The sequence below is a fragment of the Mesitornis unicolor genome, unplaced genomic scaffold, assembly GCF_000695765.1.
Source record: "Mesitornis unicolor isolate BGI_N332 unplaced genomic scaffold, ASM69576v1 scaffold41113, whole genome shotgun sequence".
In the NCBI taxonomy this organism is placed as follows: Eukaryota; Metazoa; Chordata; class Aves; order Mesitornithiformes; family Mesitornithidae; genus Mesitornis; species Mesitornis unicolor.
This window is the reverse complement of record NW_010173388.1, coordinates 450-16,438: the sequence shown is the minus strand read 5'-3', so window position 1 is coordinate 16,438 and position 15,989 is coordinate 450. Positions and strand designations below refer to the sequence as shown.

Below are 15,989 nucleotides of genomic sequence, written 5' to 3'. Positions count from 1 at the left end.
CTCGCGTGTCCCTGCCGCGGCGTGGTCCCGTTGTCACTGCCCAGGGGCTCCCAGAGCTCCGTCCCGCAGGGATCCCGAGCTCCCGGCGCGGAGCCACCTCCCGTGCAGAATCCAGAGCTGTGAACGCCCATATTCTCGTCATGCACTCAGTGTTTTCCTCAGTACCATTTTTTGGGGCGTTGTTTTTGTTTTATTTTTTGAACCCCTGTAAATGTTTGGAACGGTTGGGACCCAGCACTTGGTGGTGTGGTGCCGGTGTCTCTCCCCTGCAGGGCAGCAGCTCTTCCAAAGCCTATCCCGCTGCAGATGAAGTCGGGAGCAGATTTCCCTCTGGAAACCCATGCAGGCTGTTTGCCATGGAGCGATTTTTCTGCATGTATCTACTAGCTCTGCTCTTTATTGTTATTATCACCATTTTACAGCACTGGAAGCTCATTGAGCAGGTTGTGGTGGAATTAAATGCGCAGTTAATATAGCAGGAAAGGTGAAAAGGGCGACTTAACTTGTGTTGTGTCTTTCTAGGCTGACATCAGCTGGTCGGTGGATGGCATGCCACAGGGGACCATCAGGCAGCCCCTGGGCTACATTCCCATCATGGTGAAGTCCAAGCTGTGCAACCTCCATAATCTTTCTCCGCAAGAGCTCATGCAGCACCATGAGGAGGAAGAGGTAACGGGGATTTTGTGGGTCAGGAAAATCTGCGTTTTACATAAGCAGTATTTTGGGCCAGCTTCTCCTGACACCACTTGAGTGTTTAAGCTTTGCTTCAAGTCCAACTGGTTTTTTTTCCTGAATGTTCTCTGTTTATGGTCGTTTCAGACATCTTGAAAAACGTGCGGTCACAGCTGTCTCTGAGTACAGGGATCTGTTTGAGGCCGATACCTACAGCTCCCATAGGCAACTTCTCAACTGCACCCAGCAGCTGAGGCTGAGTAGCTGTCAGTGGGCCTCTGTGGAGACCAAGGTTTGGAGAGCAGGCGTTGAAGGAGATATTTCCATTCTGCTGTAGCTTTTTCCTCATCTCCCCAGTAGCATGTCAGCTGTGGGTAACTGGACACAGAATTACTTAGTGCTGTGTTTTGCACTCATAAAAAGAATGAGCAAACTGTGAAAGAAAATCTACAGCAGTGTACCGTTGCTGTTCACTGTCTCCTGCCCCAAATCTGCTGTTTGTGCCCGTACTCATAGTATGACTCGTTACTGAAACGGTGTGTCGTAGTGGCAGATGGTGTGGGGAGCTGTAAATTTATCAGTGTGAAGCTTGTGTGTGACCAGAAAGAGGTATTCTGCAGTATCTCTCTGGTTTATAAACTTAAAATGACAACTTCAGAGTGTTTATTAAAAAAAAAAGGTGCTGTCGGCTCTTAAAAGCCATTCAGTGGGCACACAGGATTTTTGGTTGGTTTTTTTTGTCTGTCTTTTACGCTGTGGGACATGCACCCCTTTCGTAGTACTGTGTGCTGCAGGAGCACAGCCTTGGCAAGTGCGGTGCTGAAACGTGTCTTGCTGTGTTTCAGAGTTAAAACATGAAATGTTTGTTCACATATAATACAGGCATTTTTTGTCTTTTACCTAAGATGCTGGGTTATGAATTTCTAAGCAGATTAAAATATTTTTTCTTCTTCTGCCAGGAAATGGGAGGCTACTTTATAATTAATGGCTTAGAAAAAGTTATTAGGATGCTGATTATGCCCAGGCGAAATTTCCCCCTTGCAATGGCGAGACACAAGTGGAAAAACCGAGGCCCTGGCTTCACCGAGTACGGTAAGCTGAACCCTTCCTGCTGGTGACCGCCTGAGGACAAGCAGGAGTGACCACCAACAGCTGACTGTTGGTACTTTGTTTTGCTGTACCTCTTGTATGATGCCTGTTTGCTTTACTACATATAAAAATAAGGAGTCAGCACCAGCATAATGGCACAGGCATGAGGCAGGTGCTTGCCTGGTTGTGCTCCAGGCCCTGCAGTACCTGCAGCCTTTTGTTACAGGGAAGGTGTGACTGGAACCCCTGCCTTCAGCAGAGGTCTGCTGTGGACTGCTTAAGTTGGTTCACTGAATTTGTTTATCCATACTTCGAGGTGGTAGATTTAATTTACATGAAACAGATTAAGTGGGCTCTTGGTTGTCCCTTACCTGTGTCATGCGTACTCAGTAAAACAAGTTTAAAATTTAATTAAACCAGAAAAGCTGCACTTTTAAACTCAGGTGTTACCAGCTGCTGATTTGACTGGACTGTGGTGCTTGAGAACACACTGTAATTCCATGACAATTAATTTTGAGGCAGTGCCAGTTTAAATGATCCCCTTTGTTTTATTTTCCTTTGTCCTGCAATGGAGGGCATGGGGCAGGACCAGGAAACACTGCTTCAGGGGTGCCACCCAAGCACAGAGCTGTGAAAGCTTAAAACATAGTTGAGGCTTGGGGCTGTCCTTTTCTTGAAAGCTGTGTGCATCCTCCAAGCCTCTCTGCATGTGTGCTGGCTGTCCTTGGACATTTATCTGCTAAGAACTGCATGGAGCTGGTGTGTTTATTGACAGGACAGACTGGTGTGGAAAACAGGGATTTGCCTTGTGTCCTCAGCCATGAAATACCAAAGTGTCTTTGCTTGTGTTAATCTTTGCAGGAGTGGTGATGCACTGTGTTAAGGACGAGCACACAGCTACAAATATGAACCTTCACTACTTGGAGAACGGCTGTGTCATGGTGAATTTCATTTTCCAGAAAGAGTTGTTCTTCCTTCCCTTGGGATTTGCTCTAAAGGTAAACAACCAATGCTTGTGCTTTCTGCATTGAATAAATACAGAAGTTTTGCTAAGCGTTTTTATTTAAGAAATGAGAAGAAGCTAATTCCGTATTAAGTATTTTCAGTCATCTTTCCTATACTGGCTGACGAACTATAGTCCAGACCGAGCCTGTGGCTGCAATGTAGTGCAGGGCTGCATCAGGGGAAGCATGTGCAGGGTGTAGAGAGGAGAGGAGAGGAGAGTCACACAGGGGTTTCATGACCTCTTCTTGTTAGACCAAGCCAGAGGCCTGTGGCATTTTGTGGTGGAAGCACCATTTCACTTTTTCTTCAGCACTATTCTTCAACTTTTATTTCAACAAAAGTAGCCGATGACCTGTTGTTTTAATATGCAAAGGAATTGCACTGACTTCCTGGTAGCTCAGGAGATCTCAGGTATAAGTCGTCACTCTGTGGGTTTAACTTCCCCCATCTGCACCAGTCAGGCTTGGTTCTGTACTGGTTTCCTGCAGCCCATCCAGGTCCCACTGTGGCAGACTGCAGCAGCCCCATTGCCTTTTGGGTTTCTTGCTGTGTAATGATCCTGGTGCTATCCTCTCTTGGACAAGAGACAGCTCATGCTCTGTCTGCTTCCAAATTGTGTATATCGTGGTTACCAAGCAGCAGAACTGAGCTTACATTGCTCTCTTTCATAAAGAAAGCTGCCTTGGTGTCTTTTTTATTCAACTTTAAATTTTTCATGAACTTTTTGAAGCCTGCTTAAATGTGATGAACAAATAGTTTACTTAAAGACGAGGCACATTTGTCAGTAAATACAGAAGTCATTGGTGGACAAAATACTTGCTTAAGTCCGACACAAAGAAACAAAGAGGAAGCCAACTTTTTTAGTTCTTGGGGTTAAAGTTTGGGCTTTAGTATATGAAGTGTTGAAACTTAAGTTAGTTTGTTCTAATGGCTTTCATCAAAAGGTCAGATTGCCTTTTGGTTTGCATGAGGATAAGAAGTAGCTTGAGACAATGGTGAATTAAATTCACGTTTCTAAGTGAGCTCACTTTATAAAGATATTAGTAAATTTTACCTAAACAAGAGAAGTCTGTTAATTTAGGAGTACAAATCTGGTTTTTCCCAAGGGTCTCATTGGATTGGGAATACTTGTGATCATCATTAGGAGGTGAATATCCCCTGCATTACTCTCTAAGCACCTTAGCCCCACCGTATTTTTCAGTTTGTGTGGTGGAAGAGTACTTCCAGAGGACTGAAAACATGAATCGATGGGGTGCCTTAGTTCTTCTGCCATATTTTATGGCCAGGTGTTGGTATGACCATGTGCTTTTCTGACCTGATACACTTCTGTCTTTCAGGCGTTAGTTAATTTCTCAGACTACCAGATTTTTGAAGAGTTGGTCAAAGGAAAGGAAGAGGACACCTTTTACATGAACTGCGTTACTGAGATGATGAGAGCTGTAGTGAATGCGGGCTGTTACACACAGCAAAACGTCCTCGAATACCTGGGAAAGAGCTTCAGGATAAAACTTAACCTTCCTGAGTGGTACAGCAATGAGCAGGCTGCAGATTTCATTTTGAAGTATGTGTGTGTGCTTGTGGGACGGTGCGATTCAGTGTGATTGTATTGAAATGACAGGCAGATTTAAGAGTATTCTGCCATGTTGTGTCACACGTTGTTATGGTTTTCACATGCATTCATGAAACGATGGGACTATGGGATATTATGATAATAGGTAGTTGTGGCGGTCAGAAATTTGTATTTCAACAGATTGACACAAGCATCCCCAAAATGGTTTCAGGAGAGAGTATAAGTTGTTTAGATGTGATTTTGTGATGTATTTGATTAAAAACATAAAGATTAAGGAAGAGAAGGTTAGGGCTAGGTCTGTGACTGCTCCAGGCTCTTGTTTGTTGAACAGAAATACTGCAATTTGTGGCACTTTATCAGCTTCACACAGTCAGTGACTATGATGAGAATTACATTTATCTTTTAAAGTGGTAGAAATTAGGTGCTTCTTCCATGGAATAAGTTAGAAAGGAATGGAAAAGCTGGCTTTGAGGCTGTCAGTGTGACAGACATTCAACTAAATAATTCCTTTTTCTGACAAAGTAGGTGTTTGCTCTTAGAGAGGTTTTTTTAGCACTTGAAAAGGATCATTTGGGATGCTGGGTCCTTGAATACTTGTAACAGGGGTGTAGTCAGGTGGCTGGAAACACAAGGGCAGCCTGCAGGTGCTTAGAGGGGTGCTTAAAAGCCCATAGACCAACTGGGAGAGCAGAACTTCGTACTGAGAAATGAGAGAGGATAATTTCAAGTAAGTTGGAATGGCTCTGATTTTCTTGTTTCTGGTTATTCTGGTGGGTGGCTTGTTTGTTATTTTGTGGGGGTTTTTCCCTCTGTGATACGTTCTGTGCACATTATTTGCCCTCAGCTGAGGAGATAGAAGCAGAGGAATGTGCAAACAATATTTGGGATGTACCTTGTATGTAAGAATGCTGGAGCTGTGACTTTCCTAGACAGGACTTGCCTTTGGAGTTTTGCCTTGCTTTGCAGTGAAGATGTGAAGGCTTCAGCAGAGGGCAATGCAGAGCAGAAGTGAAAGCTGAAAAAACCCTTAAGTGCTGATGCACTGAATACGCTGAGGCTATTGCACTCTTGTCTTGGAGAGCATCTGATCTCAAGTGTCCTGGAAAGCAGACGATCAGCTTTAGTGGGAAATAGGCGTAGCTTTCCTGTTTGCTTGCACTAGAGCGATTTTCAGCCCATGGTTTTCCACGCATGGTTTGTGCATGGCAGTGGAGATTGGGACTTTCTGTGGCAGGACACTGATAATGTTAACAGAAGTGTTTTGTGGTTTGCTGCTAGTTTCCAGCTCAGATTTGGGGTGGGGTGCATGTATGTGGATGTGTGCATGTATATGACTGGTGTCATGGCTACTGCAAAATAACACGTAAACCTCATCTGTTGACTCACAATCCTCATCCTAACTCAAATACCTGTGTACATAAACTGTGTAGTTATAAGGACACTTAACACGGAGGTGTGTAAAATCCATCTTTCACAATGTTCACCTTCATCTAATCAACAGGTATATCCTTAACAAAACTAGCCCCTTAAAAAGACAAGTTTATCATTTTTCAGCTCAGTCTGAGTTGTTTTTATTATCATTTCTTGGCATTTTCATGTAATGCTACGGGAAACTGGAAGAACTTGTTAGGCTTTTTAGACCTTTTAAAAAAAATTGGTTTGTGATTATGTAGGAGAAACGTGAAGAACAGCTAGCATGATTGTCCTCCTCCTTTCTGTCCCTCCAGCAAGTGTATCTGCATCCACCTGACAAACAGAACTGAGAAGTTCTACCTGCTCTGCATGATGACCCGGAAGCTGTACGCTTTTGCCAAAGGGGAGTGCATGGAGGATAACCCGGACAGTCTGATGAATCAAGAAGTGCTCACCCCAGGACAGCTTTTCCTGATGTTCTTAAAGGTGAGGTCTTCAGGGGTTTAAGCCTATGAATGTCATGGTCATCCAGTCGAGACCCTGCAGTGACCATGCCGTCATCCTCATTTTAGGATGTCTGGAGAAAAGTATTACTGTTCAGAAGCTTGACTATCCCATGAAAATCATTGTGGAATAGTAGTTCCCATCCCCAAGTAAAGATACTTCCCTGAGTTACTAGTTCACTCTTTTTTAGCCTTTCTTTTCCATTGTAGCCAAAATTTTCTTTAGCATTGTTTTGTTGAAATTTCGACTACTGCTTTCTACTACCTGAGTGGTTTCAGTCAGTTTAGAAGTAAAGTGAAGTAAAATAAAATAATGTGAGCATTTTAGTGCTACATGGAACTGTCACCAGGAACGGTTGCTTTCCGTGTCAGATCAGCAGGGGAGTGAGTTAACAGCCTCTGTTCTGGATGCAAAAATCCTAAATAGGCTGGAGCATGCAGTCAACACAGTGTGGCTGCAAAGTGGGGATATTTACTAAGAGTTCAAAGTGTTGTTTTGTATCTTGTGTCCTTTTTCCTGTTTTTATATAGCATCCAAGGTCACAGCAGTGATAAAATCACAGTTGCAATTAAAATCCAGTTCACTGTCTCAGACTGTCTCAGCAACATTTAAATACTGCATGTCTGTGGCATTCAAGGTTTGGTATCTAAACTTACTTTGTAACGTAGTTTTACTTCATGACTATATTTAGCAGGCTAATCAGTGGAGTTATTCTTGTGGTTGGATTAGAGGTACAATTTCTGCTTTGCATTTTGTTTGTTCTTTACAAAATTCTGTCACTGTACTTCGTTTGCCAGACTGATCACTGGTCTGGGTGGAAGTGATGACGAAGCTGTTTGATGGGTATTTTCCTTGCAGGTCTGTGTTGGCATGATACCACCAGCATTTTGTTTAAATGAAGTCAATGTGGGAAATAGGGCAGGAAAACTGTCACTTCACTAGAAGTTGTCCCTCCTGCTGATTTCAGAGGATTTCTGTAGCACATGTAACTGATGTGAAGTTCTAATCTGAGCTTCTGTTTTCCTGTTTTAAGTTTCAATCTCTCACTTTTAAACCGTAGGAGAGGCTTGAAAACTGGTTGCAATCTGTTAAGTTCGTTTTGGAGAAAAGAAAAGAGAAGGCAGATATCAGCATAAATGCAGACAGCTTGGTGAAGACATTCGGCCTGGCAACAGACCTTACCAAGCCATTTGAGTATCTTCTTGCAACTGGTAACCTGCGATCTAAAACCGGTAAATCTTCAGGCTTAAGAAGCCTTTTGTATTTTTTTGTCCTGCTAAACAGAATGAGAAACATAAAATTAAGCCCTTATCTGAATACAACTGCTTGTGTGCAGACATTGCACACTGTAACTGAATTAATGAAAGGGGTCTGAGGATAGGGATAGTTGAGGAAAAAGGCAAGATTTCTCCTCAAGCACAGACTTTGTGTGGTATGAAACAGCTCAGTTACCAAAGCAAAGCCTCTACCCAGATAAACAGTCGAAACTGCTAAATTTAGCACTGTCCAAAACAGTGACCATATTTTGATTTGTTTTCCCAAAGATTATTTCTTCTTAGAAGGTGCAGTGTAAGGGAAGGGGGGAGTTTGTTTATCAGGACTGTCCTATTGGTCATGTGAGCTTAAATGGAGAGAAACTGCTTCGCTAATGTATATTGCAAATTTTCCTGGTGCTTCTCTGATGTGGCTGGTGTGATGGTGTTGTAATGGAATATGCCCTAGAAAATGAAATTAAATGAGAAGGCCGCGGAATTTCAGTAAAAAGTACCACCTGCAAACCCCCAAGTTGCCTCACTGGGAATGACTTTCATGTGTTTCTAAAAGGAGTTGGATTTTAAGCAATAGCTTGGAATTTGTAGTCTCTGCACAGGCAACAACAGACGTGCCTCCTGTTGCTGGGATCCTGTGTGAGCACCTATAGGGCTTGTCAGTGAAAACTAAGAAACTGCCTTGTAACGTCGTATTTGTTAAAGCTGGATGGCATCCTGACATAAATCTCAATTCTCTTCCCAAGGCCTGGGCATGTTACAGGACAGCGGTCTGTGTGTGGTGGGAGACAAGCTGAATTTCATCCGCTACCTCTCCCACTTCCGCTGCATACACAGAGGGGCAGCGTTTTCCCAGATGAGAACCACAACTGTGCGCAAGCTGCTGCCTGAGTCCTGGGGGTTCTTGTGCCCTGTGGACACCCCGGATGGAGAACCCTGTGGTCTGATGAACCACATGACGGCTGTGTGCGAGATAGTGACGGAGATGGTGCCCGTGACAGACATCCCACCTCTGCTATGTTCCCTGGGTAGGTTTTACTGCCTTGCTTACTTAATGAAGCAGTTTTCCTTTTTATCTTTCTGCCCTGCAAAGCTGCATCTGGGAAAGGTTCTCCAGGTACCATCAGTGTACACTCAAGAAGGTGAAATCAAGTTAAACCTCTGCTAACTGTGCTTTTGCTTAGTGGTGAGCAGCACGTTGCTTATACAGGCATGTCAGCCTTTTGGAGAGGGTAAATGTTCAATGTAAATGTCTCTTAGCTGTGTGCTGCAGAAGGAATATGTTCACTTAAGCAGAAGGAATTGCACAGTACAGGCTCTAAGAAATTGGACCAAGCAGTGACTTTTGTATGCTGCTGGTAACTTGGGTTAAGCTGCCGCTCACTTGTGATTACCATGATAACAGGAATCCTTATTTCAGTCAGAAAAAAATGGGGAGGAGAATGGTGTTCTTACTTGGGCGTGTTTTATATTTTCCAGTAAGTAAATTACAGCTTTACCCTGTAGGTCAGAATTTTTTCTTGTCTCAGAAAGCTTTTTAGTGTGGACTGAGGCTTCCTGTAGAAATAACTTCTGTGTTTTGTTTGCTGTTTTGGCTGTTCCTTCTGCCGACCCCCTCTTTTCACAGGTGTCACCCCCATTGATGCATCGCCAAGCAAGCCTTACGCGGAGTGTTACCAGGTTGTGCTGGACGGCTCGGTGGTGGGATGGGTAGAGCGGGAGCTGGCTCCTGAGATCACAGAAACCCTCCGCCGTTTCAAGGTTGTCTTGTTCAAAATGTTTCTTAGCTACACATCCTCAATATGCAGTGGTCACAAATAGGCGTGCTTGGGACTTTTTAAAAAGCTTCCTTTGTTTTTCTTTTAATCTGATCCAATAAGTTGTCTTTGGCTGTAGGAGCAGGCTTTTCTGGTTCCCTTGTTTATATCTGTATGTTTGGTCTGTTGGTTTATGAAGTAATCATTTTTAGAACTTTTTTCCTTGAAAAAAGGGAAGATAGACGTATTCTGTCCTGTTCTTGGTGGAGATTTTTGTAGAAATGTTTTTAAAATACTTTCTCCACCATTGTATGTTATTGGCTACACCTGTGGTTGGCATTTTCCTTGTGTAACCTGTTGGATACAGCTTAACTAAACAAGTGTTGGTTTGTGTTTCTAAACTGGTGTTCCTTTGCACAGATAACACAAGAGAAGAGATTTCCCTCACGGGCAGAAGTGGTCCTTATCCCAATGACGGGAAAATCCAGTCTGTATCCTGGCTTGTTCATTTTTACCACCCCTTGCCGGATGGTGCGGCCTGTCAGAAACCTGTTCTATGGGAGGGAAGAGTGGATTGGTACTCTGGAACAGGTGGGGGTTGCTTATTTCCTTTATCAAGTGCTATTACAGAGGTAGCTGGCATCAAAAGCAGTGTTTTGGAAAATAGTTGTGAAAGCAGCTGAGGAGGGGACATGGGAAGCTTGTGTTGAAGAGCTAGAATAGGTGGTAAAAGGATTTTCTAATTGGTTTAGTGTTAACTTAGTGCAGTTTTTGGGGCAAAGGATTGCTGTCTTTGTGCGCTGTCTCATCTGGTGTTAGATCACATTCTCCAAATTGCCTGTGGGCAGCCAGGCAGTGGATTGCCTGGTAACTCACCCCTTTGGAGCAATTAAAGTGGGAGGCAGAAGAAGGACATGTTACTGCAGTTTGGTATTTCCAGGCTTGCTTTCCTTGCAGCTGGTCTGTGATTGCAATAGGTAGTTTAACAGCTGTCTGGTATTTTTCTTGCCTGCTAATACACTAAGGTACAGACAACCACCACAACTAAAACTGAAATGGATAAAAGGACATTGGAGGAAGCTTTTGTTTCGCTTCCTTCCCTTTAAAAGAAGGAAGCAAACCAGCATTGTCCAATTTGATGCTTGCAGATCTACATGAACGTGGCCTCGCTAGAGTCAGAGGTGGTGCCCGGAAGGACCACTCACCAGGAGCTCTTCCCTCACAGCATTCTGAGCGTGGTGGCCAACCTCATCCCCTTCTCTGACCACAACCAAAGTCCGCGAAACATGTATCAGTGCCAGATGGGTAGGTGCTGTAGTACCTCATGCTGCAAGTCCCTGGGCAAGAGAGATGGGGAGAAAAAGTCTCACATGTCTATTCCAGTGTGTTCTCCCACATCCCAAATAACAGCTCTTCCCAGATGTTGTTTCATTGTTGAGGTTGATAAACAACCATTTTTTCATGGCAAAGTAAATGAAGTCAAGTTGATCGTCCCAGTTGCCTTCCAGTGGGCAGTTTTAGATTGTTGCACTCATGCTGCCTTCCTTAAGCCTTTAGTAAGTTTTGTTGGGTTGTTTGGGTTTTTTTCTTAATTTGATGTTGTTCATCATACAGACAAGTGAAGGGCACTGCACCTGCAGTTTGGTGGTGGTTGTGTCCAACAGCTGTGCTGCCAGCAGTCCTCTCCTCCCCACAACCTGCAGAGGTTAACCCACTTCTGGCTGGTAGATGCTCTGCAGCAGTTGGTGTGAGGTTTCCTTGCCACCTGTTTTCAGTGAGCAACCGCTGTCCTGATGCTGTGGCTGTTGAGACAACGCTTGCTACAGACACCTGTTGCAAGAGAGTGATACCTTACTGTGGCAACAGGGTGGGGGATTTTTTTCTGACAACTGTTTGACAAAGATTTAAATTTATTTGGTTGTCCAGAAGAAGTTAGGATAGGGTATGTAGTGGGGATTCAATTAGTTGAGGTGCAAGTGATGTGCAAGAAGCTTGAGGGGGTTTTTTAATAAAAAAGCAAGCTAAGAGAAAGTGTGTGGGTAGGGACTTCAAGAGAGCAGGTCTCATTACCTCCATAGCATTGCTACATTTCTGACAATATTATCAGAAAGGTGTCCTTAAAAATGCTACCACTTTCTCATACTTTTCTGAAAATATCAATGTGTTCAAAACTTGTTTTCCTTGCCAGTATATTTATACTGCAGAAGCAAATGCTTTTTGGCCTGGAAATATGTCAGGTGTGCCTCACTATGGGAAACTCTGGGAAGAGGAAAACAAACACACGTACATGCACACACAAAAAACCCCCCAGACAAACAAAACCAAAGAACACCACACCAACCCTGTTCAAGATTTTGAAATTGCAAAAAAGACACAAAATTACAAATAGTCCTTATGAAATGCTATGAAAGGAATCAAGTGTTGTGATTCATAGAAGCTTTTATAGCTGGACTTAGGGCAATTATTAAATTCCAGGGGTTTAAAGGTTGATAATCCGTTTAAATTGCATGCATTCCCAGCTCTCTTCTCAAAAAGACACATGGAGGATGAAACATAGATCAACTTTGAATTGATCCTTAATAAATCCAACTTTCTCTCTTTATAGGAAAGCAAACCATGGGGTTTCCGGTTTACAACTACAAGGACCGCTCGGATAACAAGCTGTATCACCTCCACACTCCCCAGAGCCCTCTGGTGCGGCCCAGCATGTACGACTATTATGGAATGGACAGCTATCCGATCGGCACCAATTCAGTTGTGGCTGTCATCTCCTACAGCGGCTATGACATGGAAGATGCAATGGTGAGCCACCAAAATGAGGAATCCTGCTGTGCTGTAAAGGAGTTTTGTGTGGGGGATGGAGAAGAAGGGTGGTACCTAGCCAAGAAGAGCCCGTCTTGTGCTTCTGCTAGTCCACAGGCTCCATTAGGGCAGACACATGAGCACAGCAGTTAAGTGTTGTTACCACAGGTAATACTGGAGGTGTTGAGAGCAGAGCAGAGCTCCCTTGTGTGAGGCAGTGGGCTTCTAGCATTGAGAAATACTGAGGTTGGCAGAAGGTTTGGGCCTATTGGAACGGTGACTTGCTGGGAGGTTTTGTTTAGGAAGGCAATGTTAAAAAAGTAAGCAACAGATCAGAATGGAAATGCTTTCACTGTTGAAATTGTCAGCAGTTCTTTATCAGGGCTTTGTTTCTTCTTTTTAGATTGTGAACAAATCTTCCTGGCAGCGAGGGTTTGCCTATGGAAGTGTTATCAAGGCGGAGAGCATTGACCTCTCCCTTAAAGCCAGCAGGTCAGGCGACAATTTAGTATTTGGCATCAGGCCTGGTGATCCGAACGTTGCCAAGTTGGATGCCGACGGACTGCCTTTTGTTGGCTCTATCCTACAGCCTGGGGACCCCTTCTACAGCTTTGTGAACCTCAACACAGGAGAGACCTTCACTGTGTACTACCCGTAAGTACAGCTTCTCCCTCCGGGCTCCGCACACCTGGTGCTGGCAGTTGGGGAGCGCTTGGCCCTGATGAGCTGCAGTATCTTCCTCCAGATGTTCCCTCTTCTCCTCAAGTGACGCTGTCCATGTCTTGACAGAGAGAGAACAAAGTTCATGTTGTACATGATTCCCACACATGTATCGTGGCTTTTCTCTAAGCCAGTGTATGCTGCAGAGCATGACTTATCCCAGGAGGAGAATTTGAGACCATGCTGTCTCCCAAAGACAGTTCCTCTGCCCATTGCCCGCCGTTGTTTTCTGTAGATTTTTGTTAATTGAGTCGCATAAGGTTTTCTGTCTAAAAAAACGAAACCCAAAGAAACACCAAACAGAAATAGAAACCAAAGTTCCTGGTCCCAAAAACTTGCCAGAAAACCTGGTAAGCAAAGTTGTTACAGAATTAGGGGTTCAAAGAGCATTTTTATTAACATTGCAGCTTCCAAACTGATAGAATATGAAAATGTGTCAAATTCCCCTCTGGAATATTTCAGGGATAATTTTTGTAAGATTTTTGAACTTTAGCTGAAAGAGAGAAGGCTGCTGAGGCATTCATTAAAGTCCTCTAAATTCTCTCAGGAAGAGGAGGCAAAAATACTGACAAAACCCCTGATATATTTAAATGCATCCTGCACTCCCACTTGTCTGTACAGCTTCAGGCCTTATCTGAGTGTCTCTACAACACTGACAGCAAGGGTTACACTGCATAGTTGTTCACTTTGTGAAGGTTAATTAGTTTGAGAAGCACGTGGGTAACACGGTAACTGGCATTGCTGGGAAAGCTCGCCATTACTTTATAGTAGATGCTGCCTAAGCTGCACGGGGGAGACTGCTGTGGCCTCCCAGAAGTGGTCATCCTGGTCATAGCACAGGGCTGAGATTCAGCACCTGGCAGTGGGAACTGGTCAGCTCAGCCTTGTCCTTGCATTAGCAGAGCCCTTTGGCTCCTAGCCTGTGCTCCTGCTCCCCAGCTGTCTCATCCCAGCCTGGCCTTCGTTCACATTCCTTACCCAGGGAGACATTTGACCTCTCTGCCAGTCAGCTTTTGTTCATTCCTGGTCCAAATCAGACGGCTTTGTAGTTTCCTACAGAGAGATGAGGTTCCCAGCTCTCAGTGTTGGCTCCTGCCCCTAATTTGCCCCAGAGACCCTTTTAAGAGGGAGTTCTCCCTGCTGTCCTCAGTGCTGCATGTTCTGCTACATCTTATGCATGGCTTGGAAGAGAGGGAGGACAGTGGCTTTGGGTTCAGAAGTTTGAACAAGCTTGGAAGAGGCTTATGAAGCATAGTTTTATTTTCTGTGATGCTCTGTACCCTGGTTGCATTTGGACACAGCAAAATAATAGCTTTGAAACAGAAGCTAAACACAGGTACAGGCCTTCTGCACACACTGCATTCATTAGGACTCCCCTTTCTGCGCTGAGCATTCCTCTGCTGTGCTGAGCTCAGTTCTCTCTTTGGCATCCCACTAAGACGGATGAATTTACAGGGGGCAGGGAGAGGGGCTGCTGCCTCCACACACAACAAGTGGCGCTGGGGTGCAGTTTGTCAGATAAAGCGTGGTACAGATGAACTGGGTTTAAATGATCTTTATTTTAAATTGGGGGTGGTACACTACCTGATCACCTGAAAGTTGTAGCTGTGCTTCTAGTGTTTGAAAGAGCAAATGAAGGGCACTTGTGTGATGCTGTAGTGTTGCTTCCTTGCCCTAGTTCTTATGCAGTCTGATTTCCCTTGCTACCTAAATAGTGCTTTCCAGAAACAGTGGAACAGTTCCTCAGCCGTCCCAAGGCATTTTATGAGATTTACAAAGTGGTTTGTTGTTTTTCTGTCCATTTCTCTTTCATAGCTAAAAATCATTAGTACACCTGACACTTTTGCTGTGATTGTTTTTCTACCTACGCAGGAATAAGGAAGTCGGCATTGTGGACAATGTCAGGTTATGCAGTAATGACCGTGGCACCGGGAAATTCAAGAAGGCTTGCATCACTGTCAGGGTTCCCCGCAATCCAACTGTAGGAGACAAATTTGCCAGCCGCCACGGGCAGAAAGGCATCCTGAGCCAGCTCTGGCCAGTGGAGGATATGCCGTTCACAGAGAACGGGATGGTGCCAGACATCCTCTTCAACCCTCATGGCTTCCCCTCCCGTATGACCATCGGGATGTTAATCGAGAGCATGGCAGGGAAGTCGGCGGCGCTGCATGGCACCTCCTACGACGCTACTCCCTTCACCTTCACAGAGAAGAACTCAGCTTTGAAATACTTCGGTGAGACTTTGGTGAGCGCAGGTTACAACTTCTTTGGGACAGAGAAGATGTACAGTGGCATCAGTGGCCTGGAGCTGGAGGCGGAGATCTTTGTGGGAGTGGTGTACTACCAGCGCCTGCGCCACATGGTCTCGGACAAGTTCCAGGTGAGGACGACAGGGCCCCGAGACGCCATCACCAACCAGCCCGTCAAGGGGAGGAACGTGGAAGGTGGGATTCGCTTTGGGGAGATGGAGCGTGATGCTTTGCTGGCACATGGCACATCTTTCTTGCTGCAAGACCGCTTGTTCAACTGCTCCGATGGCTCCGTAGCCTACATTTGCACGAGCTGCGGCAGCATGACATCTCCTTTGCTGGAGAAACTGCCGCTCTCCTCCTCCGTGACAAGCAGCAGGAGGTACTCCTGCTCTGTCTGCAGCAAGGTGGACGCCATCGAGGTTGTCCCAGTGCCCCACGTCTTCCGTTACTTTGTGGCAGAGCTGGCGGCCATGAACATCAAAACAAAGCTCAAAGTGGAGTAGCTCTGTCCTCAGCCTGATAACGTGGCTGCTGGGAGGGAGGAAGCACGGGGCAGTCTCGCCTTTGCCCCTCACAGCTTTTGAGTGTTAAATCAGTTCTCAGGTTCTTCAAACATTTGCAAGATTAATTTGAAGTTTGTATTGAGACGGGGCAGTCGCCAGGCTGCATGGAGAGGAAATGCAGCTCTGTTGAAGTTCATTTGCACTTCCTAAAGGATCACTGGTTATTGAGGTGTGGTGTATGGGAATCAAGCAATATTGCTGCTGCCACCAGGCTGCTGGGCTGAGAGCAGGGGTGGTTCTTCATTCTCCGAGTGCTGATTGCACCTGCAAAGATGAAGAGGTCAAAAAACAGCATGAAGTGAATGCTGGAGATGATGAGAAAAAAGATTTTGTTTTTTTAAAGAGAGATCTTTGCACAACGTATGCCTTAATGA

At 44.8% G+C, this 15,989-nt stretch overlaps 1 protein-coding gene across 1 annotated transcript; it reads left to right on the top strand.

The window, feature by feature from the left end:
* Positions 1-528: 528 nt before the first annotated feature.
* POLR1B (polymerase (RNA) I polypeptide B, 128kDa) lies at positions 529-15,555 on the top strand. The gene is made up of 13 exons (XM_010180715.1): positions 529-669; positions 1,632-1,764; positions 2,623-2,759; positions 4,104-4,327; positions 6,064-6,235; positions 7,314-7,485; positions 8,268-8,549; positions 9,149-9,282; positions 9,699-9,869; positions 10,427-10,583; positions 11,884-12,080; positions 12,484-12,734; positions 14,673-15,555. Exons 1-13 carry the CDS (start codon positions 550-552, stop codon positions 15,553-15,555), a joined length of 3,033 nt encoding a protein of 1,010 aa, XP_010179017.1. The 5' UTR covers positions 529-549.
* Positions 15,556-15,989: the final 434 nt, after the last annotated feature.

What these genes read in the sequence shown, in the direction of transcription:
- POLR1B (XM_010180715.1), top strand. Translation starts at nt 550, where the DNA reads ATGCCACAGGGGACCATCAGGCAGCCCCTGGGCTACATTCCCATCATG. An exon ending in CCCTGGCTTCACCGAGTACG is followed by an intron (nt 1,765 to 2,622) that starts GTAAGCTGAACC and finishes TAATCTTTGCAG; the next exon opens with GAGTGGTGATGCACTGTGTT. An exon ending in GGATTGGTACTCTGGAACAG is followed by an intron (nt 9,870 to 10,426) that starts GTGGGGGTTGCT and finishes TGATGCTTGCAG; the next exon opens with ATCTACATGAACGTGGCCTC.